Here is a 23,203-nt window from a genome sequence, read left to right as displayed (position 1 = left end):
ACATGTGGACAATGTTTGTGACTTCCTGTTGGGGGGTCTACGCATGTGGACAATGTTTGTGACTTCCTGTTTGGGGGCGGGGGGTCTACACATGAGGACCATGTTGGTGACTTCCTGTTGGGGGGGGGGGGGAATCTTCACATGAGGACCATGTTAGTGAGGTCCCGTTTAGGGGGGGATCTTCACATGTGGACCATGTTAGTAACTTCCGGTCACAGCGTTTGTTCAAGCAGAGTAGAGGAGATGTGTGGTGATGTATGCTTTTCTAAGAGACGTAAGTTTATTATGAAGAAAACAAAAGGAGACTCGAACCTGCAGCATGTCGATGCACGTTATTGTGGTTCCCTCAGACGTCCGCTGAGAATGCACGGCGTTGGCAGACGGAGATGGAGATCATGTTACATTAGTCTCTTTGTCTTTAACTCATTGGTATGATCGACCAGGGCCAGATAAATAAGATTGAGTTTTAGGGATGGATTTGAAGTGAAGTTTCTGGCCCTCTTCATCGCCATCAGCGTTGTGAAGACGCGTGTCGTTGAACAACAACAATAGTGATGTCACTTTGATACATTACATTTGAGACAACTCTCTGATTGGTCGCATTTAACAATTGAAAAAAAATCATAGTTACAATTCATAAAGTTACAATTCATCACATATTATTATTCAGAAAATAAAAATATAATTTTAAGATGTCAAATATTTGCTCATTAATGTAAATATTATGAATGCCATAGAAAAACCGTCAATTTCATCTGTCTTGGGAAGCGGCTACTCGGGGACTTAAGGTAAAAATCCAACTTTATTTAAGGAAAAAAATACATGATTGATTTATTTGAATACAACTTAATTGAACACATCAGTGATGACCTAAGCAGTCTGATGTCGTAACGTGGAGACACAGACATCTGGAGGAGGGGCCCCTCCGGAGGGGAGGGGGAGTGAAGAGAAAAGTTGGGAAGCCTCCCATAGCTGATCTAATAGCCGACCCCACAGCCTCCCACCGCCTTCTACCTCATGAAGGAAGGGACGCGTCAGTCTAGCGAGGTAGTCTACAGACAGAGGAGCCTGTACTTGTTGACAACGGGATCGTTGGTTCGAGCTCCTTGGATTTGAAGAAGAGTTTAGAGCCGAGCTCAGCCCTGCAGCGAGGAGAGACGGGCTGTGCGCTGGAGGGATCTGGATCAATACTCTGGATTAGAGGTTTGGACCGTGTCAGATGAGCGGTCGGGGCCCCCGAGTCCACAGAGGAGAGCTCGTCCGGCTGGAGCCCACCCGGTCCTCCCTGGAGCCCACCGCCGCGCTTGTGTCTCTGAACCGCGGTGCGTTCTGCAGTAGGTCGCGGCCGACCCTTGGCTCACGGGTGAGTTAAACTTATTCATACCTCACAACTTTCTCGTAGTGGTGGTCTGCAGACTGTCCTCAAGAAAACGAGGACGTTTTATCCCCCTCTAGAAACTTTGGGAATTTCTAGTCCTTGTGGCGAATCGACTGCTTTTCATTGTCAAGACATGCAGCAATACTCTCTTCATTCACTGACGTGGATAATTGATTGTACGGGCCCACCCAAAGTCGAGAGAATAACCTAATATCTCTGCTGTTACACTTCTCTTACACACGGCGTGGCGTGATGTCATAGTCTCCTCATTGAGAAAACAATGCAGCTCATCTCTCTCCCTGTTTGAAATCAACAACTCCTTTATGCACTGAACCGTGTTGGTTCCCACCAGACACCCAACCATGCGTTATTCTAGTGATTACTGACTTGGCAGCATGCAAGGATTCCCCTCATGCATAAAGTCTAGTTAACAGTTTACTTAGGAAGACAGTATGTGTGGTGGTCGATGGTCATATGTGGCTCATTAACTAACTTCCTATACATTTCTTGTCCTGTATTTGACTTCTGCAGTATATCACTGTGAAGTAAACCCCCAAATCCTTTCTCTGATCTCTGCTGTGCTCCAGAGTGGAGAGAGACAGGCTATTTCTGTGTTCAGGCCGTTGTGATGATAGGCCTGCTAGTCTGTAGTTACTCTGCTCCCCTACACCCCCCATCCACTGGAGCTAAACGCTAGTCTACTAGCTGGAGCCAGATGTGCTATCCCTGGGAAACAGCCCAGGAAACCCAGCCCTGCTCCAGGCCCGGGGGAGAGGGGACGGAAGTGAGATGTGGAGGAGCAACTGTTGGCTCACCTTTTTGACTGATCCATGTGTGTGTTGCGGCATTCTTCAGTGAACGTACGTGTGCGCACATGTACGCACATGTATACCCCTACGGATGAATGGATCTAACCTTCATCGTGACGTGTGTGTGTCACTTTCAAAAGGTTGAACTGATGTGGTGTAACATCAATTCAATGCTATTCAATTAAATGTGTAAAATGCAGACATTTTTAAATATGTCTGGTCCCATGAACAGAACATTAGAGGCGGCATGTGTCTCAGGAGGTAGAGCGGGGTTGGCTGGTAACAGGAAGGTTGCTAGTTCGATGCCCGGCTCCTCCTAGCTGAGTGTCGAGGTGTCCCTGAGCAAGACGCCTCACCGTAACTGCTCCCGACGAGCTGGCTGTCACCTTGCATGGTGGACTCCGCCTTTGGTGTGTGTATGTGGGCATGAATGGGTGAACGTTAGGCATTATTGTAAAGCGCTTTGAGTGGCCATTGGATAGAAAAACACGGTATAAATGCAGTCCGTTTACCACGAGGGCTGTTGTTTCCACATCGGTTCGATGTCGATGACGCGTTACAGTTTTTGTATCGTGCCGTATCATTTAAAAAGTGTAGTCGTGTCTCCTTGGTAACGAGGACTCTTCCAAAGCAAACGAGATTCAACCGGTGATGAGTAAGTTGCTCCACGTCTCCACGCCCTGTACTTTGACCCGGAAAAAAGGTATCGTTCCTCAGAGTCCGATGGAATCGAGTCGTAAGACGATCTGAACTGTTCCAGCTCAGCACATTGCTGCACGTCAAGAGAGGTCAGGGGTTACCTGCCGCTGCTGCTGCTGCTCTCCAGGAAGGGGACCATATATGGAACACAGTGGGAAGTTGGCAATTAGACAAACTAGTGGTGGAGACCAAACTGGTCATCATTGAAGCGTTTGGTTACGTTTGTTTAGGAAGGAGGCGGCTGTGTTGAGAAGATGTCTTGGATGATGAAGAACATAGGGTGGGCGGGGGGGGGGGGGGGGGGGTGGTGCTTCAAGCTGGTCTGCTACAGGATGGAGGCTTCATTAGTCACAGATGGAACGGCTCCAAGCTGATGCAAGGAGGTATCACTCTCTGGCCTACTTGGGGGATCCATTACTGGAGCCCTGCGATGCAACACGGCCCGCTGTAGCATGAAGACCCATCTCTCTTCCCCGTTTCACTTCATGTTTTGAGTCGAGATGTTTTTTCCCTTCTTTGATTCGACGCTTTGAGGCGACGCTTTGCACTTCAGCGAGTGAGCAGACTGAGAGTTCCTTACAGTCGAGGATATTTGCATGAGCTCACGTATTTCAGTTGACACTCGGACCAGGGTGTGTCCATGCGGTCCGTCCTGATTCAGCCCAGATCAGACACACCCTAGCAGCAGAGCAGACGTGGGTTTGAGGAGCGTCAGTACGGCTGCTGTCTGGGACCTCATCCACAACCCAGAGCCGCGCCACAAAGGCAGACTTCCACGTTCACCACGAGCTCACAGGAAAGCCGTGCGGACCAGGGGGTCTTAAGGACGCCCCGGCAGAGCTGAACGCCATGCCCCCCGTGGCTTTCCCGCCATAGCTCGTCCTGCGTCTCACCCTACCCCCCCAACACACACACACAGCTCACCCTGCCCCCCCAACACACACACACAGCTCACCCTGCCCCCCCCCCCACACACACAGCTCACCCTGCATCTCCCCCTGCCCCCCCCCCACACACACACACACAGCTCACCCTGCCCCCCCCCCACACACACACACACAGCTCACCCTGCGTCTCACCCTGCCCCCCCCCACACACACAGCTCACCCTGCATCTCCCCCTGCCCCCCCCAACACACACACACAGCTCACCCTGCCCCCCCAACACACACACACAGCTCACCCTGCCCCCCCCCACACACACAGCTCACCCTGCATCTCCCCCTGCCCCCCCCACACACACACACACACACAGCTCACCCTGCCCCCCCCCACACACACACACACAGCTCACCCTGCCCCCCCCCACACACACACACACACAGCTCACCCTGCATCTCCCCCTGCCCCCCCCCCCACACACACACACAGCTCACCCTGCCCCCCCCACCCCCCCCATACACTTTAAGTTTACTTACGCGCCTCACCCAGCGTTCTGAATACTGATCACCGCTATTGAGACCCACAGCTATGTGTGTGTGTGCGTGTGCGTGTGCGTGTGCGTGCGTGCGCGTGCCCGTGTGTGTCCGACCCCAGCATGCAGAATGAGGCATGTGACCCTCTTGAAACAGGCTCATTGTGCCGCTGGTCTTTAACGGACTGTAATTTTCTGCCTTTTTTTCTGTGAGCAGCGCCCAACGGCCCTGCATTGAAAGGGCCCTATTGTTCCCCATCAACTCTCTAATCATGGATCGAGGGGATTATGAGGCGACTGCTAATACCGAACGGCTCAGGGCTTTTTCGGTCGCCATGAGTTTACTGAATTCAGTTTCACCCTACAGCTTCTTTGGGTTTTGATCCACAACGGGTCTTGATGGTGTGAATCTCTCGCCTTTATTTTTCCCCTTAGATCTTTATTGACAGTTTTTTCACATTAACATGGCAGTAACAACAACTTTATACCATATCTACAAATAGCAATTCAATGTCTTCATTTTGAGTCCTGTAAAGAGTAAATTTTTTGTGTTGTGCTTCTTGAATTCTCAGTTTGTATGTTAGTTTCTCCATTACAACTATCTCTTCAACAATAGTTAGTTGGCCACAGATTTTGCGTTGGTGGACCCGCCGTGTATTTCCGATCACCTGTAGACTCCTGGTTTACCTGTTTGGTAACATTTCTGGTGCTGGTACTGCAAGGCCCGGTCACATTGCCTGGTTCCTGGTGGCCTCAAACTACGACCCCACCCTCCCCTGTTCTACTCTGTTGTTCTGCTCTGTTCTTTCCTCAATGTCAACCAAAGCTTCACCGGTCAGGGTAAATGGTAAATGGACTGCATTTATACATTCACCGATTCATGCGCTCATTCACACTCTGACGGCTGTGTCAACCAGGCAAGACGACAGCCAGCTTGTCTGTTAGGCTGAGGTGTCTTGCTCAGGGACACCTCGACACTCGGCTAGGAAGAGCCGAGTTCAGAGTTCACCTAGACTCTGCATAGCTTCCCCCCCACACCCCTGCACACCCCTGTTACGCACTTATTGTATGTTGTACATCCTTGCACTTAAAAACAGTAGCATTGTGTAGCATCTTATCCTAGCTGTCTTTGTTGTGTACAGGGAATGGGTTAACCTAGTGATTGTTAGCGCTTGACTCTTGGTTCTATGAACATCCTTACTGTACCAACAGCGATGTATTGTTGTTTCTCTTTCTTCTGACAAATGAACTTTATTGTCTTTGGATAAAAGCGTCTGCCCTAAATGTAAATTTAAATGTACATGGCTGGAGTCCTGGCACGGACAGACAAACATATGAGGGACAGACGGACGTGTCCACTCCCCCCTCAGGTGAAGGAAGGTTTAACACGAGGTGATGAGAGGAGCTACGTTCCGGGTGTTGTATTACAATGTGTGTGTCATTTAGAGAGTGGCAAAGCTTATCGTGACAGATGCAGAAGGAAATCCATACCCTATAGTGTTACCTGATATGGTCATTTATTTGGCGTGACCTATATTCAGGGTTTGAACCACAGGTTTAGACCAGAGACGTATATACATTTTAAAAGTTGTGTGTGTGTGTTGACATATCTGTTTGACACTTCCATTTAAAGAAACCAAAAGTCTGAAGGATCTGTGAGTGGGAACACAAACTCGGCCCACAGCAGTCGACCTTATAAGTGTCTGTGAAGGTTTCAGAACAACACAAATCCACCGTTTAGACCAGAGAACGAACAAGCTGGCACAGTTCTGATTAGTTCTCGTGAAAGGTAATATTCAGTATGATACCCTGTTATAGCCTATAATCTGTCTGCATGTATTTATACAGAAAGGCCTAAGGTAGGAGGCCTATCCTCTGTCTTACTGACGGTGCCTAATGCATTCATGTAAAAGAAGCCCTCTCTGTTTCTGGATCTGTCCTGATTGCTGGAAACGCATCATGCCTTGCCCAGTATTTTAATATTTTCCAGGAATCGTATGCAATGCACCAGGCCACAAATTCAAACCAGCTTACAATGTGAATAATATTTAATCCAACTAACCATTGCTACAGAACCTGAGTTATAGTAGTACTTGGCACCTTTTAATATGATGATCACTCTAGGTAAGGGGGTTATTACAGACTAGTATCAAAAGAGTCAGATTTGCTCTGAAACGCATTAAAGTAAACCCAATGAACGGAAAGTCTGCTATGGATCGAGCGGTTCACCTCGTTTAGGGGCCCACGTCCTGAGGTCAGGTCAGGACCTGGAAGTACGTCTGGAAGGTCAGGTGTGGAGGGTCAGATCAGGGTTCTCTCAGGTCAGGGTTCTGTCAGGTCAGGAACTTCTCTCAGGACAGGGTTCTCTCAGGACAGGGTTCTGTCAGGTCAGGAACCGGTTCTCTCGGGTCAGGAACTGGTTCTCTCAGAACAGGGTTCTCTCCGGTCAGGGTTCTCTCAGGTCAGGAACTTCTCTCAGGACAGGGTTCTCTCAGGTCAGGGTTCCCAGGCTGTGGGTCGTTGTTATTCGGTCTGCACACTCTGCCATGTTTTTGTTGCATCACTAATGAGGGCATTATGGAGGGAATTCAAATATCAAACCGGCAGTTGGTCGGGCCATTAGTTAACATCCTGTTTGCATGTCTTCACTTGAGAGCGACTTTCATCTGAAGGTTGGTCCGATCTGAGCTTTGTGTCTGTGTTCAGAAGCTTGAGAACCTTCCCCTGGACAGGTTATGTCCTTTCTTTGGTTTGTTTTCAAAGTAATAATTAGAGCCGGGAAGGTAACTGTCTTTTCCTAATAAATCATAGTAGGATATATAATATATGGTTGATCAGTGTTGTGCATGAACGCGCGACAAGAGCGTCACTCATTGAATATATTTGTTGAACGGTGACCTGAACGAACCCGTCTGCAGCTATTGAACGTGTAGGTGAGCGTCGTTCACTCTCGGAGGCTCACGCCATAGTGAACGACAATCACGCAGTTTACCGGCACCCGAGAATTCACTGTAACCGGCTGCCAGCATGGCTTCTAAAAACAATAACAACAACGTAGCTACCGCTGAAGCCAATAGTGCATTTAAATAAAACTGTTAAAACCACACGCTTAAATGCAAATGGAACCCTCCGGGTCTGAGGAAACGAGCCTGAATGTCATCGGCAACTAATTAAAATAGAGGTATCGAATTGAAGAATCTGATGAGTCAGGGAAAATATTTGCATAAATACTTAATGACGATCATCACCAGAAGGGGAAGAAGGGTTAGAAGGGTACGCGAGTCAAGGCTGAGTCAACAGCCGCGGGGTTCCAAGTCAAACATTTAGCAAATTACTTGCCTTGTTTTATCACTTTCTGCGTTATATGACGCATTGTTTAAGTGCTAAAACATGTACTCGCATGGTTTTTCTTGGCTTTTAAAAGTAATCTTGAATCTATAGTAGTATACAGTAGTTCCGTTTGTTTGGGCAGTGGCTGTGATTGGGGGGCTGGTGGTGGACGGGTAGGAGGAGGTTCTACTGATAAAGAATAGAATAAAAAAAGAAGAAATGAACGTGAACAGTTCATTTTCTGGGACGAAATTGTGTTTTAAGTTCATTTTAGTCTGTGTGAACTGAACTCTGAGCTAGCTCTTGTGAAGTGTGAACTTGCACAACACTGAGTATGATATATATTTATATATATATATATATATTAGTATATTGTCGTCGGGCAGAACAGGAAGCCACCAGGTCGCTGCTGCGTTGGCGTTGCGGCCCGACAGGAAGTGCCCGCTGCAGCACGTGGTCCTGATGAGCTCCACTTCCTGTGGCGCCGCTTCCCTGCGGTGCTGCAGAGGAAGTGGCGAGCGGCCATGGCGTTTGAAGCGTGACAGCAAGACGAGTCCGGCCTGAAGCCTCTGTAGGTTCAGCTGAGCACCACGGGAGAACACAAATGATTTTTTTTAGAAGGTGTGTGTGTGTGTGTGTGTGTGTGTGTGTGTGTGTGTGTGTGTGTGTGTGTGTGTGTGTGTGTGTGTGTGTGTGTGTGTGTGTGTGTGTGTGTGTGTGTGTGTGTGTGTGTGTCCTCACAACAGGGTGAGGCCACGGCTGCCTCCAAACATGCCGGCAGCACGCAGCCAGGACATACCCTCTGTGAGGTCTTAGGCTTCTTGGTTCAGCTGGTGTGGGTCCTAAAACACACACACACACACACACACACACACCGACCTTAACAAGCTATGTGGAACTCGTCAGGCCAGTTCTATTCCTTGAAAGCTGAGAACTGGATGTGTTCATCTCTCACGCCCCTCAAGCCGTTATAAATATATATAATGGCTGATAATGGATTTGATCAACGATAATGTGTTTGATCAACGATAATACGTTTGATAATCGTTAGCACGTTTGATCAACGATAATGCTTTTGCTAAACCAAACATGTCGTTGGTGCCCCAAGCCCCAACCTTCTCGCTCCTCTGCTGAACTCGCCGTTCATATTGCGGAACAAAGACCTTTCGCCAGACTTTGTCCGCAGCAGGCATTGTGTGTGTTGCCAGGGCGACATCAGCCTACTTAGCGTCGGGCTGGGAACCGACGTGACGGCGGGTTCAGCGCTGCGATCCAGACGTCTCTGTTCCCTAGCGCTCACAAACACGCTGAGGCGGCGCCGCCGCGTCCATCTCAGGCCGCGGCCCATGGAGCTGTCGGCTCCTTTAGCGCCCCTGTCCCTCTCTCTACGCTGCCCGTTTCTCCCCCAGCGCTGCCTGCTCTGGGTGCCCGGGAGGAGGTCAGGCCACGGGCCCCTGAGTCTTTGTTCGGCCCCATAATGGCTCCATTCTCCTCGGGAGGCACGGACTTCCAGTCCTCGCAGACAGAGGACACCACTGTGACTCACTGAGGACCGCCCCACACACAGCGCCCTGGAAACGATCATCTCTGAACCTCCTTGGGTCCTCTGTTTAGGAAAGGGTTTCTGATCTCCTGTGGTGACGTTACGACTCATTCGACCGAATGGATCCTAATGGATCCTAAGGAGAAGATTGAGCTGTTGGGTCACAACACGTTGTGAACAGTGGGGAACACCAGAGCATGGACTCGTTCCCTGTGCTGGGACAGGTTTATTCATCACAATGCTGCTTCACCGGGCCTATAGACTACCCTACAGTAGGACCCACGCTGTACAGTAGATCTACTGCAGCAACAATGGAGCAGGATTAGCAACATGATCTTCCCATCCTGTTGTGGAGTTGGGGGAGAGGCTTTGATTTGCTGCTCTCCTAATGCTCCCAACGAAACGATCACTGGAGAAGTCCTAGCCACATGTAGAAGTACAACATTATATATATATATATATATATATATATATACACATATATACACATATATATACACACACACACACACACACATACAGTAGTTGACAACCCTGCTTGTGACAGTGGCCCCGGTTTAGCAGCACAAAGAGAAGGCTGTAACTCAATGCGAGGCGGCAGCACAAGTCTAAAGCCATTAACAAGTAGCCAGTGCTTAGAGTCCTCAGCTTCCACCACAGAGAAATGAAAACGAGCCCTGACAAATTATTTAAATAACAAAGGGTCATTTGACTGCCATAAAGAGGCGAGAGGAGCACTCTGCTCTGAACTGCGCCCCGTGAAAACACATCCATCTCCCCACGGACGGCTTTTGCAAATGACCTCAGGCCAGCTGGCCGGCAGCACAGGTGTTTGAGCCGGGGCCCGGTCGCCAGGTGGCCCCCGGATAGAAGGGCCCAAACATGAGGCCACCCGGAGCCGGAGCTGTGGTCGGGTTCTGGGGGCAGAGAGGGCAGATGAGAGAGGAGGGAACCCTTTAGTTCTAAAGTTAGCCGGCGTACTCCTCCATTACGCCAGGCTGTTTTTGTCCACAGCGGCCGTTTCCTCCTCCTCCTCCTCTTCTGCTGGTTCGAGTCTCACGTGAAGATTATACCGTAGACCTGATTGTGTAAACATGTCCCCGGCCTCGCTGATTTTCTGGTCGGAGTTTAGACATAAAAAGAAGATTTTTTTGCTCTAAGGATACTTTGTGCACTTTCAGCTTTGACATGTTGTGCCGTTTTAGGTTTTTCAGACCTGTTATTAGCATGACTTCAGATGAGAATAATCCCCAGTGTTCTGTAAGGTTTATGGGCAGACCCAAGGGCTTTATTTCACAATCCTTCCCTGTGAGTGGCTCCATAGAGGAGGCATTGAAAGCCCTTTTGAATGTGAAACCACGGTAACGCACAATAAGGGTACATTCATTAGCATCAGTTAATGCAGTCATCATTAAACAACATAGTTGAGTAGTCATTTACTAATGGTGTTCATGTTTACTGATGGTGTTGTATGTTTACCAATGGTGTTCATATATACATTATTATTATTATTATAAGAGTGCTAGGGTTAACGCTAACCCCTACGCTAACAAGCTTATGTTGGATAATGGTAACTAGAACATAAGTTAACCGTTCATTCACTGTTAGTTAATTGTAACTTAATGCTTATAACTACATTAACTAATGTGCACCCATGGTGGATTAATGTCCCCTTATTGTGAAAGGGTTACCGGGAACCCCCCCAGACTTGTGTCTGCTCTCCATGTTCCCCAGCAGCAGCAGAAGAAGAAGTGATAGCAGACAGAGGAAGGAGACTATCAGCGCAGGGCGGTGGTGCCTCCTCACTCTTTCCATGTGGAGGCGGGCTGCCTGTGAGACGTGTCCGCGTGTTGCGGAGCGAGAGGCTCGCACGCGGCTCTGGAAGCTTCTCTTCTCCTCTCAGGAGACATGGGGGACGGGTTCATCCATACATGAGAAGGGCCCGCGGAGAGGTCTGTGAGGAGGACAGGGGGAGAAGGGGGGAGAGTCTGTTGTTGACCGGACCAGGGCGGAGGGGGCTGTAATCTGAGCCAGGCTTCTGGTGAGCTCATGTAGGAGAGAGCCGAGAGCTGACGTGGAGCTCATGGTACTCCAGGGCAGTAATCTAGGGTAGTACTCCAGTGTAGTGGTCTAGCCTAATGGTCCGGCCTAGCGGTCCAGCCTAGTAGTATGGCGTAGTAGACCAGCGTAGTAGTCTAGCCCAGCCTCGTCCCAGACCCCCCGGGGCTGTCTGTGGGAGGCCTCTCTGAACCTCTTCCAACATGTCTGACAGGGAGTCCGCCCGGACAGGTTCTGCCTGTCGGTTAGGAAGCACAAACAACTAATTTCACCGCTGAACTGCTGAACCGCTGCGGGCGGAAAACTGAATAGTTGTCAGGAAGACCCAGCGGGGAGGAGCTATCGCTCCCCGCCACGGCCTCCTGGGGTCACAGGTTAGGGGGGGTTACCAGGTGGGGTCATGACCTGTGACCTACGAGAGGGTCGGACTGGACTGAACGGGTTTGAGAAATGAGAATCACCTTGTTGGATCCTTGAGATGTGGAGTGTTTTCTATGTCTATACTCCATGGAAAGTGTGTGTGTGTGTGTGTGTGTGTGTGTGTGTGTGTGTGTGTGTGTGTGTGTGTGTGTGTGTGTGTGTGTGTGTGTGTGTGTGTGTGTGTGTGTGTGTGTGTGTGTGTAACCAGGGAGAAGTCCCAGACAGTTGACAGGCAGATCTCACACCACCCTCTCAGTCTCAGGAACCCCGACCCTCTTAGGGCGGTTCTGTGTGAGAGGAGGGTGGGCGGCCTGGTCCGGGAACACCTAGCCCTGTTTTGGGAAGACCGTGTGAAAGAAGGAGGGAAAAATGACATTCCTAAAAGAAGCAGTAACCAGAGAACCTCGTTTTTGTTTTGCGCTCAAACTTAATCCAAACCGTCGTAAAAACATTCATAAACCAAAGCATCCGTCTGACGTCTGTCCCAACGCTCTCTGTCTCCACAGCCGGTGACCCGGATGGATTTCAGATAAACCCCTCATCGCCAGTTGGAGCCGCATCCTCCCCCCCCCTCCCCCTAAACACACCCTCCCCCCCCCCCCCCCCCCTTCCCTGATCCACGCCCCAGCATGGCGGACCCCACGGAGCTCGGTCTGGAGGGGTCTGGGGCAGGCGTGGCCGAGGTGGACATCTGCAGCCTGGAGCTGGAGAGGAACTACGAGGTCATCCCGGCGGTCATCTGTTCCATGTGCTGCCTGTTTGGGATCATCTACTGCTTCTTCGGTGAGGGCCACAACCCCCCCGCCCACACCCCACACACACTCCCCGCTGGCTGGGGGCCCGGGGAGCGCTGAACCGGGGGACATGAGGCCCCATAAAGAGCATCTGCCCATTCGTAGCATACAAACACAACATCTCTATGAGCTCATCTTACAGGGCGGCCATTTGAGCCTGATGGTCTAGTGTGGGTTGGTGTCTCTGTTAAAGGACTAATGGTCTAGTGTGGGCTGGTGTCTTTGTTAAAGGACTGATGGTTTAGTGTGGGCTGGTGTCTTTGTTAAAGGACTGATGGTTTAGTGTGGGCTGGTGTCTCTGTTAAAGACACCAACCTGATGGTCTAGTGTTGGCTGATGTCTCTGTTAAAGGACGCAGCCTGGGTTGGACTCACTAGATGTTTAATGAACTGTGTGTTTGACTTGTTTAAAGCTAGCAAAACCTACATTGAGCCCAGACATCCTTGTTTAGAGATTATGTTTTTGCCTGCATCGGTTTCTGTAAGATGCATTGTAATGCATATATTATTGCGAAGTGTACAATGTTGGTTTTAACACAGCGAAACGATCCTTGGTTCGACTGATATTTTTGTGTTTTAATATTGCGAACTACACACAAACATACAGTCTGTCAAGGCTGTGTTGACTTTGTACATTGACCACTTCATGCTCTCAAGAGCTTCTCAAGACTCCCCCGTCCCACACCTCGCCAAAACCATAACACTGTCTCCTCCTCCCCTTCCCCTGTCCCATCTCACCTCTTCTCCTCCCCTCCTCCCCTCCTCTCCCTCTCCTCCTCCCTTTCTTCTCTCCACTCTCTTCCCTCTCCTCTCCACCACCCCCTCCCCTCCTCTCTCCTCTCCTCCCCCTCTACCCTCCTCTCCTCCTCTCTTCTCCTCTCCTCCTCCCCCCCTCCTCCTCTCTCCTCCTCTCCCACCCTCCTTTCCCCCCTCTCCTCCTCTCCCCCCTCCCCCCTCCCTTCCTCCTCTCCCCCTCTCCTCCTCCCTTTCTTCTCTCCACTCTCTTCCCTCTCCTCCTCTCCTCCTCCCCTCCTCTCCCCTCTCCCCCTCCCCTCCTCCCCTCTCCTCGTCCTCTCCTCCTCCCCCCCCCCCCTCCCAGGGTACCGCTGCTTCAAGGCGGTCATGTTCCTGTCGGGCCTGATGTTCGGCTCGGTCATCATCTTCCTGCTGTGCCACAAGGAGCGGGTGCTGGACACCCAGCTGAGCGTGGAGGCCTCGGCGGGCATCGGCCTGGGCATCGGCCTGCTGTGCGGCCTGGTCACCATGCTGGTGCGCAGTGTGGGGCTCTTCATGACCGGCCTGCTGCTGGGGCTGCTCCTGGCGCTGGCCGGCCTGCTGGTGGCGCAGCAGTTCTACGCCCCCGCCACGGTCTGGGTGCCCCTGGGCTCCCTGCTGGGCACGGGCATGCTGTTCTCGGTGCTGACGCTGCAGTGGCAGAAGCCGCTGACGGTGCTGTCCACGGCGGTGTTCGGCGCCGCCATCATGACGGTGTGCGCCGACTACTTTGTGGAGACGCTGACGCTGACGCTGCACGCATACGGCGTGCTGCGGCTGGCGCCCGGCCCGCCGCTCTGCTGGTACAGCTGGGTGGTGCTGGGGGTCTGGCCCGTGCTCAGCCTCATGGGGGTGCTGGTGCAGTGGAAGCTGACCGACGAGGGGTACTCCCACACCGAAGGTCAGAGGTCAAACGGGAAGGGGCGGGCTCTGTCGGGGGGTTGGATGTGTGGGGTTTGATGATGGCGTCGTTGTTGGTTTGTGAGTGCAGCTCATATGTTCCAGTATTGGATTTAATTTAGAAAATACAAGACAAGATGACTTTATTATCCCCATCAGGAACGGGAGTCACAGCAGCAGAACTGCACTGTGTTAAATAATGAAAACGAAAGAACTACAATAAATATAAGTAGAGGAGATGAAATGAAAGGGTTTGCTTTGCTCAGGAGGTAGAGCGGGTTGACTTTTTTTGATTTCTTTGTTTATTGCGCTTAAGCACTTTCTTGTGAAGCACTTTGGTGCGGCTCAGCCGTCTGCAAATGCGCTATAGAAATAAAAAATGTTTTACTTGACTTGACTTGTAACCGGAAGGTTGCTAGTTCGAGTGTCGAGGTGTCCCTGAGCGAGACACCCTCACCCTTACCAGCCGGCTGTCGCCTTGCATGGTTGACAGTCGTCGATGTGTGAACGTGTGTATGAATCATATGAATCATGATGGTTGTAAGTCGCTTTATATTAAAAGCTACATGCCCTTATGATGTAGCTGTAGATGTGAAACGTGAGCGTTACTGAACATAATGCCCGCTGCCTCACGGTGCCTCCCTCTCTCTGCTGCCCCCTAGTGGTGATCAGCCGCCGGCAGAAGCGCGTGCAGCTGATGAGGATCCGGGAGAAGGAGGCAAGAAAGCGGCAGCAGACAGGTGGGCAGGAAGGCACGTACCGCCGCAAAGCCCCCCCGGTCAAACGTTACGCCGGGGACCTGCTGGCGCCGGTCAGTCTCAGACCCCCCCCCCCCCCCCCCCCCTTGCGCGGTGCCGTAGACCCTAGAGCACGTTGATGATGTCACACGGCGTCCTATCCCACGCGCCCTAACCCTTGTTCCTGTTGTCTCCCCCTTGTCTCCCCCCTCCAGAGCTACCTGCAAAGTCTGCGGGACCGGCAGAGCGGTACCGGGACGTCCCTTAGCAGCCTGGGGGCCACCAACCACAGCATGATCGACATGGACTACGACACGGGCTCCACCGCCCCCCTCACCGCCACCACCCCTGTGGTCCGGGTCTGAGGAGCCCCCCACCGCAACCCTACCCCCCCCACCGCCAACACCCCCGTGGTCCGGGTCTGAGGACCCCCCCACCGCAACCCTGCCCCCCATCCCCCATCGCCTGGACTACAGGGCAGGAGGGGAGAGAGAGTCCGTTTGATACACATCAGAACCACTAAATGGGAGAGGAAGAGAGACACTGAAGGAGAGAGAGAGAGACACTGAGGGAGAGAGGGAGAGGGACACTGAAGGAGAGAGGGAGAGATGGAGTTACGTGGGCCATGACATTAGAGGTAGATACTAACCCAGCTCACATCTTTCATTATCTCATGATGGAACATGTTTTATAGTGAGGGGTGATGACGAACGTTATGGAGCCGATTCCTCAAGTTACTCACTCTGGACAACCTGTCTCACTGACCCGGTCTCATTGACCCTGTCTTACTGGAAGTTGTGGACAACCCGTCTCACTGATCTTGTCTTACTGGAAGTTGTGGACAACCTGTCTCTCTGAACCTGTCTTACTGGGAGTTGGATCTTTTTTTAAAATATTTCTAGATTGAGAGGAATAGGTGAGTATGAATAGGTAAATGTAGCTGTGTTTTACTAGTTCTTAAAGTCTGAGCAGAGGGGCCGTTACAAGTCCTCTGTTATCAATGTTCTGCTGCAGCTGAACCGGCAGAACAACATTTGAACCCAAACCCCTGGACTCAGAACGTTCAATCATATCACACCCAACGACCGTACGCAATAAGGAAAAAGGAAGAAACACGACAACCTCAGAAAATGTTTTTCTCTTCATTCGTAGATTCATTGTGATAATCATCTTTTGTGTGCATGTGTGTGTGAGTTATTGAGCAGGAGTGAGTCCCTCTCATGTTAGATTCTTGTGTACAGAATTGTTGATAGAGTTTGTCAAAGTCAAATAAATGTCTTTGATAAAGAACTAAACACTTGAGTCAGAGCTTGGACCAGGAAGCGGCCTCTGTTTCTCTACCCTGGTTGCCTATAGCAACGCCGAAGTCTGGTGGGCCTCAGCAGTCTATCTCAGACCAGGACCAGAGGGAGGGAGGAGGTCCTGGTTGCTGTTGCCATGGCGGCTGAGATGTTATTTAGCAGACATAGACCCATGACTAAGAGGAGACTAAAGGTTGTTTACCGTGTGTAATGTCGGATCAGCTGGTTTTAGAGGATCAACTGTTGCGCATCTCAAGATCTCAAGACACAGTTTCACGCAGCAGGTGATGACGAACAGAATGCCGATGACTCAAATAATGTTTTTAAAGATATTAAATACGTAGGCAAGTTTATTTTTAGGGTATTTATTAAAAGAAAAACACCAGAGGGCGTTCATTGAACAACAGTAGAAAAGTAAAAAGTGAACATGAAGAAGCACCAACGTAGCGGCTCAGTGAGTGGGCGGGGCTTAGAGTGGGCGGAGCTTAGAGTCCCCTGCAGAACATCTGCTGCACAGACCGACCTGAGACTCCAACGGCTCCCTGAGGTCGTTAGAGGAGACACACACTCACGCATACACATATACATACACATATACATACACACGCACACATACATACAGATGCACATACACACATGTTTAGAAAAAGTAACCTATGAAAATATTCTGCATTTTGTGGAGGGTTGTACAATGTTCTATGCATGGTTGTTGATAGACAGTTCCCAGCATTATTTCAGGAATTTCAGCTGAGAGTATACTTTCTCACGATGTGTTCTTCAGTGAAGTACGCTTCAGTGTAAGTTGGAAGACTTGTATTTGTCTATGCCCCATTTTGGTGTCCGACCAGCACAGTGTCGAGGAACGTTCCGGCCTTTGCTGCCACCTGCTGGTCAACCCTAGCAACGCATCCAGTGCTTGGCTGTGCTCTTGGGGTAGCCTCTGTCCACACTCAGGCTGTCGTTCAGCCGCCAGTAGTCGTCGCCCTTGAATAAGAACACCTTCCCGCTGGTCCAGGTGAGGGCCGCGTCTGGGCTGGCGGGCACCCCGCTGAAGAGCATGGAGAGGGGCTTGGGGTAGAAGGTCAGGTTGTTGTACTGCAGCTCGTCCCACTGCCAGAACTGGGAGCCCTGCAGGGAGGCAAGGGGAAGAGAGACCGTCATTTTACACAGTTTGTGACTGACAGAGAGACTGTCATTACACAGTATGTGACTGATAAAGTCAGTATTTTGTGACTGATAGAGCGACAGAATTTTGTGACTGATACAGTATTTTGTGACTGACGGAGAGACAGTATTTTGTGACTGATAGAGAGACAGTATTTTACCCAGTATACCACTGATTGGTGTACGGGGCAGCAGATGGTGTGTATGGTGTATGGTGCAGCCTCCCTACCTTGATGAAGACCAGCTTCTTGTTCCTCTCCAGGTACAACGCTGCGTCTATATCCGTGGGGAGACGGCTCATCTGTTTGGGGTACCCCCGGTCGAGCACAAAGTCACTGTACTTCCACACCGTCCCGCCTGCACACAAACACAGACCACGTTAGGGCGTTGGTCCCACAGGACACCAGTGGGGTCTGGACCAAACACAGGCTGCGTTAGGGGGGGGGGGTCCCTGAGGTCCTACCTTTGAGGAAGTAGGCCTTCCTGGTCCTCTGGGAATACACGGCAGCACTCAGGTTCCCCGGGAGTTCCTTCCACAGCGTGTGGATCCTCAGGGGTTTGTTGTGGCCCAGGTCGGAGACGGTCCATACATACTCCCCGCTGAACGCAAACGTCTTCTTCCAGGGACCTGAGGGCGAGAGCAGGAGCTTCACGGGTCTGGAGGTGCTTCAGAGTTTCGATACCGATAATTTCTCCGATACTGCCTAAAATGCAGTATCGGATATCGGCGAGTGTGCAAGTCTATGCACCGCTCCGATACATCACGTGACTCATTTACTACACAGGCAGAGCTGAGTGGGAGCTGGGAAGTCGGAATGGGAAACACCAACTCTGACCTACGTGCATTTGAGATAATCATAGATAATTATAGATTATAAATGTAAATGATCTAGTTCTGAAAAAAATAAATGTAGACAGTAAGTGAATATCCGAATATATACATTGCTGTCATCGTAAGAGAACCCTTCAATAAGAAGAAGTGCTATTAGCGCTAATTATATACTCGGTATCGGCCGATACTCATAATTCAGGAATCTGAATTGGTATCGGGAAGGAAAAAATGGTATCGGAACATCGCTACTTTCAGAGCTACAGCGGCGGTGGTTGTGACTGAAGTGAAGAAAGAGGCTGGTGTTTAAAACTATGCTAACATCTTTGCTGTCTTACCCAGCATCATGGCGTCGAGTCTGGCTGTGCAGGGGTCAGGAACCTGCTCGGGGCCGCTGGTGGGGCCCCCTGGGGGTGGCAGATGATTGGCCGCTGAACCCAACCCATTTGGGGGCTTTGAACCTTCACAGAGAGGAGTCAAATATTAGGATGCATCTCCACAGCATGAACCATACCGCCGCTTTAAGAAGACAGACGTAGACATTTAAAGAGTTTCTGTCCTCGCAATAGTAGGGCTACAAATACTAGTCTAGCCCAGCTGGGATTATGCCCTTCAGTGAGACAGGGTAGGTTTAAACTCTAGAAAAGTGGTTCTCATATAGGGGTATGCATTCCCTAGGGGTACTGTGGAGTACTGCAGTAGGTACTCCTGCATTAAACTAACACCTACTAACAACGAAAATGTGGTCAGTTTCAGGAGGAATATATTTGAATGGGGTTCACCTCTACACACTCTGACCCTCCCCTGGCGTTGGGCTTCTTTTGTGGGGAGAAATTAGCCAACAGTTGCTTGAAGCACAGGCCCATGTTTCTCACTGAATTGTACCCTGGAAATCCAGAGTTCTCGCGAGAGCACAATTTGAATTTGCTCAGCGAGTCACTCTGGGAATGAGCAATTTACTCACTCCCCGATTGCCCAAACCCAGAACATTAACCAATCACATCGGTGTATCTGATATAGGCGGGCCAAAAGCGTTGCTGTTTTATCCCATCTGATCGGATATGGCAAGTCTCTATTCTATTGGTTAGCTCCGCTGGTCTGGATACGTCACCCCTTGTATTCTTCTGATTGGTCGTAGTGTTATCCAATTCCATCTAGCTTTCTAGATGTGGGTCTGGATTTCCAGGCTAACTCCATTGTGCATTCTTTCTCAAAAAGAGGCAGGGCAGTAGGACAGTAGGGCAGCTGAACCCACTCACCGTACAGGAACTGGATGCCCTTCAGGTCGTCATGGTGCAGTCTGAAGTTGGGCCGGTAGCCGTTGTACCGAGCGCCCATCAGAGCCTGGCTGTACTGGGAGTGGCCTAGGCCGAGGGCGTGGCCTATCTCATGGGCGGCGACGATACGCAGGTTGGTGCCGTAGTATCTGCCCTCCGTCCAGAACTCATCCTCATCAAAATGGACGACGCCGTATTCTGGTTCTTTAGCGTGAGCGAGCACCCCGCCTGGGAGGGATATCGATAACACAAAGAAAGTGTTGTTAGTGTAGTTATTGTCAATATCCATGTCAATATCCATGATGTGACACTGATGCTTGTACATTTATATTTAGGGAGTTTAAGCAGACGCTTTAATCCAAAGCAACTGACAATAAGTACATTTGTCAGAAGAAAGAGAAACAGTAACAGTAACGGTATCGGTACAGTAAGGATGTTCATAGAACCAAGCACTAACAATCACTAGGTTAACCCATTCCCCGTATACAACAAAGATAGCTACAATAAGATGCTAAAGAATGCTAAGTGACTATTTTTAAGTGCAAGTGCTTGTAGCCGGACTACTCACCGCGGCCGTCGAACGGAATATCACACAAGTTGTCGTTCCTGTGGAACAGTATTCTGATGTCGGCCCTGGTGTACGTGACCTCCCTGAAGGTCAGCGGGGTCACATCGCTCCAGTACTTGAAGGCGGCCTTGATGGCAGTCTGGACGGCGGTCTTCTTCATGTCGGGGGTGTAGTTGTACAGGTGGTACGTAAGGCTCTTCTTGCGCCAGCGACCTGACGTTGAGAATGCGAGCAAACAGAAGAAAGACGAAGCATGTTTGGTTTATTAAAGGGAGGATATTATATCACCAGGTGTGAGTGTGGTTGGTTTGAAATTATGCCACCAGGGGTGGGTGTGATTAGCCATTACAAACATAATTTTTCTGGGTTTTAGTGACATCACAAGTGTGCGTGTACACCTAGATGCATGCTGGATACATTCCACCAGCCTACCCAGTGCACTGTAGCAAATGTTGCTGATCTATCCAGGGTACATCTGGGTGGACACGCCCACTTATGATGTCACTAAACCGCAGAGAAAGGATGTTTGTAATGGCTAATCACACCCACCCCTGGTGGCATAATATCACCCCTTTAACTCTGGTCTCAGCACCCTGTCCCACGTGTCATTTATTTCACAATTAAATCATTTCTTTAATTTAATTTAAGTGGACTGCTTTTTTTTTGTTCACTGTCATAAGTTCATCCTTTAATATTATTATTTTTTTTATCGAAGTGAAGCAATGATTCAGACTGACGGACGAAGAAGCTATGAGGTCTCACTCAGGATCCTGTATTTGAGCATCTTCTTGTTGAAGGGGTCCTCGTTGCCACAGCGGGGCGCCCTCATCGCGTCCAGGGTGGCGGGGTCCACCTCCCCTGTGATGGGCACGTCGCTCACCCGCTGGAACACTCTGCATGGGACGTTCACAAGTTAAAAAATATTAAGCTCAGGCAAACGGTGCACACACAGTCCTGTGGATACTCCGTTTGGATGCTGGTCCTACTCCCTCAATAACCGTGGGACAGCATCACGCAGTGTTCTCGCCTGATTGTTTACAACGTATGTGCGTCTCGTTCGATGTGGTCCCGTTACCGCAGAGCCTCGATCACATCCCGGAGTTGGGACGCGTCCAGGAGGTCGGTGTCGTTTCTCAAGTAGCCGTATTTGGATAGATAGTCCTGGAAGGTAAAAGGCAGACATGAGATGAAGCTTGATCTGCAGTCCTGCAGCGAGTCCACTCCGGGTCAGCCTACCTTCGCTTCTTCTAGTTCAGGCCATCGCTCCACTGAAGCCGAATTCGCGCAAAACGCGGCAGCGACCAGCAGCGCCAGTGGCAGTAAAGTTTCCATCTGAAGTTCTAGTGAGTAGAGCTGGTGATCGGTTCTCCTCGGTTGGAGCTCTAGTGAGTGGAGCTGGTGATCGGTTCTCCTCGGTTGGAGTGATAGTGAGTACAGCTGGAGATCGTTCCTCTTGTACTCCTGGCAGGCAGCAGAAGGCTCTGAGGTCCGCCTGGTGGTTCCTGGAGTTTACCAGAGGATGAGTCAACATGATGAACTTTTGGGGAATGAGGAACGTCAGCTGGTCGACCTCCTTCCGCTCTACAAACGATGATGTAAACATCGGTGTTTCGGTGTTTTAGAAACCATAACGAGCTTTTAGAGAAGTTGGTCGACATGGTTTTTGGCGGTTATTACAGATGAATTAGTTTATCTAGCTGGCCAAGCCACAGTTCTCCCACCAAGTCCACCTGACAGAACTTGACATGCTTTGCGTTTACAAACGCAAACGTTAATCTTCAGAACTGTGTAATTAGCCTATTAAAACCGCCCGCTGACACACCGACCACCTAGTCCTCTAGGGTCCAGACCCTTGAACACAGACCAACAGTAATCACAAAACACACTGACAGAAAAAACAAGACAAAGAGAAGTAAAACAAATCCACAAATTAGACCAAACCAAACAGCAGAGACAACAGAAACGAGATACAATTAAATGAAAACAATAACGACACTAAAATAAAATAACTACATCGACATTGATAGCCAAACAAATCCAAAACAAGTGAATGGTCAGGGACAGTTTGAGTTTATTTTATAGTATCCATAATAAACAGCCTTTATCATATCGTTTTCCATAATAAACAGCCTTTACAATATAGTACTCCAAAATAAAAGCCTGTATTATAGTATTCCATAATAAACAGCCTGTATAATATAGTATTCCATAATAAACAGCCTGTATAATATAGTATTCCTGTATAATCTTTAGTCTTCTTTCAATAATCCGTTTGAAACGTGTTTTTACTGCCCCCTGCTGGCCACTCTGGTGAAGTGGAAGTGAGTTTCTGAGATATAATTTATCTGTAAACAAGCGGTGTTTATGTAACTGTATGAAATCGTATTTTCACTACAGGGGGGTATTTGAGACAGGTATGGATGCCAGCCTCATGTGCCCAGACCAGCAGGTTAGAACCAGTCCAGAAACAGGGCAGAACCAGTCTAGAACCAGTCCAGTAGACGTATGGTGAGACAACTGAAGCTTTCTGCGGTTTCCATCTGATCAGATGATCAAACTACTGAACCATGATCAAGATGACACCAAAGATCAAACAATCTGGCTCAACAACAAGGTCTGAAGGAACCCATTTCCTGGTGATTCAAACTGCTCTGCCCACCCTGGATCCTCCTCCTCCTTCTATCGTTGATAAGATATCTTTGATAAGATTGACATACATGGACTAAGATTGACTCAAGTACCAAAGAACACACACACACACACACACACACACACACACACACACACACACACACACACACACACACACACACACACACACACACACACAGTCATCAACTCTGAGTCTAAATGAATGGATAAATAAATGGAGGCAGCATTTCATCTATTCTTTTTTTTTTTTTTAAGAACTGGAGAATTGATGAATTGCGTTTATCGTTGGCTTTGATTGCAACAGGTGGTGAGTCAGTGCAGTAGCAGAACTAGTTTGCGTGTAGCCAAATGCAAACATGCTGATCCAACATATTATTGCTCCATTAAATCCATGCCGTCAAGTGTGAATCCTCCCTCCCCGATATTCCTCCTTTTATATTTGGACTGCTAAACACAGATTTCCTTTTCTTGGCTTGTGACTGTTGATTGGTCATCCCATCCCCTTTCCTGCCAGCTGGGTGTATTTATACGTCACCATCACGTCATCCCCACCACATT

At 49.7% G+C, this 23,203-nt stretch overlaps 2 protein-coding genes across 3 annotated transcripts; one reads left to right on the top strand and one right to left on the bottom strand.

The window, feature by feature from the left end:
- Nucleotides 1-1,069: 1,069 nt before the first annotated feature.
- Nucleotides 1,070-15,274, top strand: LOC311339306 (transmembrane protein 198-like). 2 transcript variants are annotated; one of them, XM_084464687.1, is made up of 5 exons: nt 1,070-1,363; nt 12,157-12,433; nt 13,543-14,118; nt 14,780-14,928; nt 15,070-15,274. In XM_084464687.1, exons 2-5 carry the CDS (start codon nt 12,280-12,282, stop codon nt 15,217-15,219), a joined length of 1,029 nt encoding a protein of 342 aa, XP_084320813.1. In that variant the 5' UTR covers nt 1,070-1,363; nt 12,157-12,279; the 3' UTR covers nt 15,220-15,274. The 2 variants fall into 2 exon arrangements, with proteins under 2 accessions (XP_084320813.1, XP_084320814.1); XM_084464688.1 differs by having other exon boundaries at nt 14,780-14,857; nt 15,070-15,240.
- Nucleotides 15,275-16,536: 1,262 nt separating this feature from the next.
- Nucleotides 16,537-21,437, bottom strand: mmp19 (matrix metallopeptidase 19). The gene is made up of 9 exons (XM_084464276.1): nt 21,230-21,437; nt 21,069-21,154; nt 20,756-20,886; nt 19,994-20,206; nt 19,408-19,653; nt 18,487-18,609; nt 17,783-17,947; nt 17,549-17,676; nt 16,537-17,283 (listed from the first exon to the last, which is right to left on the bottom strand). Exons 1-9 carry the CDS (start codon nt 21,323-21,325, stop codon nt 17,053-17,055), a joined length of 1,419 nt encoding a protein of 472 aa, XP_084320402.1. The 5' UTR covers nt 21,326-21,437; the 3' UTR covers nt 16,537-17,052.
- Nucleotides 21,438-23,203: the final 1,766 nt, after the last annotated feature.

This window comes from Micromesistius poutassou, assembly GCF_964030765.1.
Source record: "Micromesistius poutassou genome assembly, chromosome: 2".
Taxonomy (NCBI): domain Eukaryota; kingdom Metazoa; phylum Chordata; class Actinopteri; order Gadiformes; family Gadidae; genus Micromesistius; species Micromesistius poutassou.
Note: the sequence above shows the minus strand (reverse complement) of the source record. Positions and strands in the feature narration are given on the sequence as shown.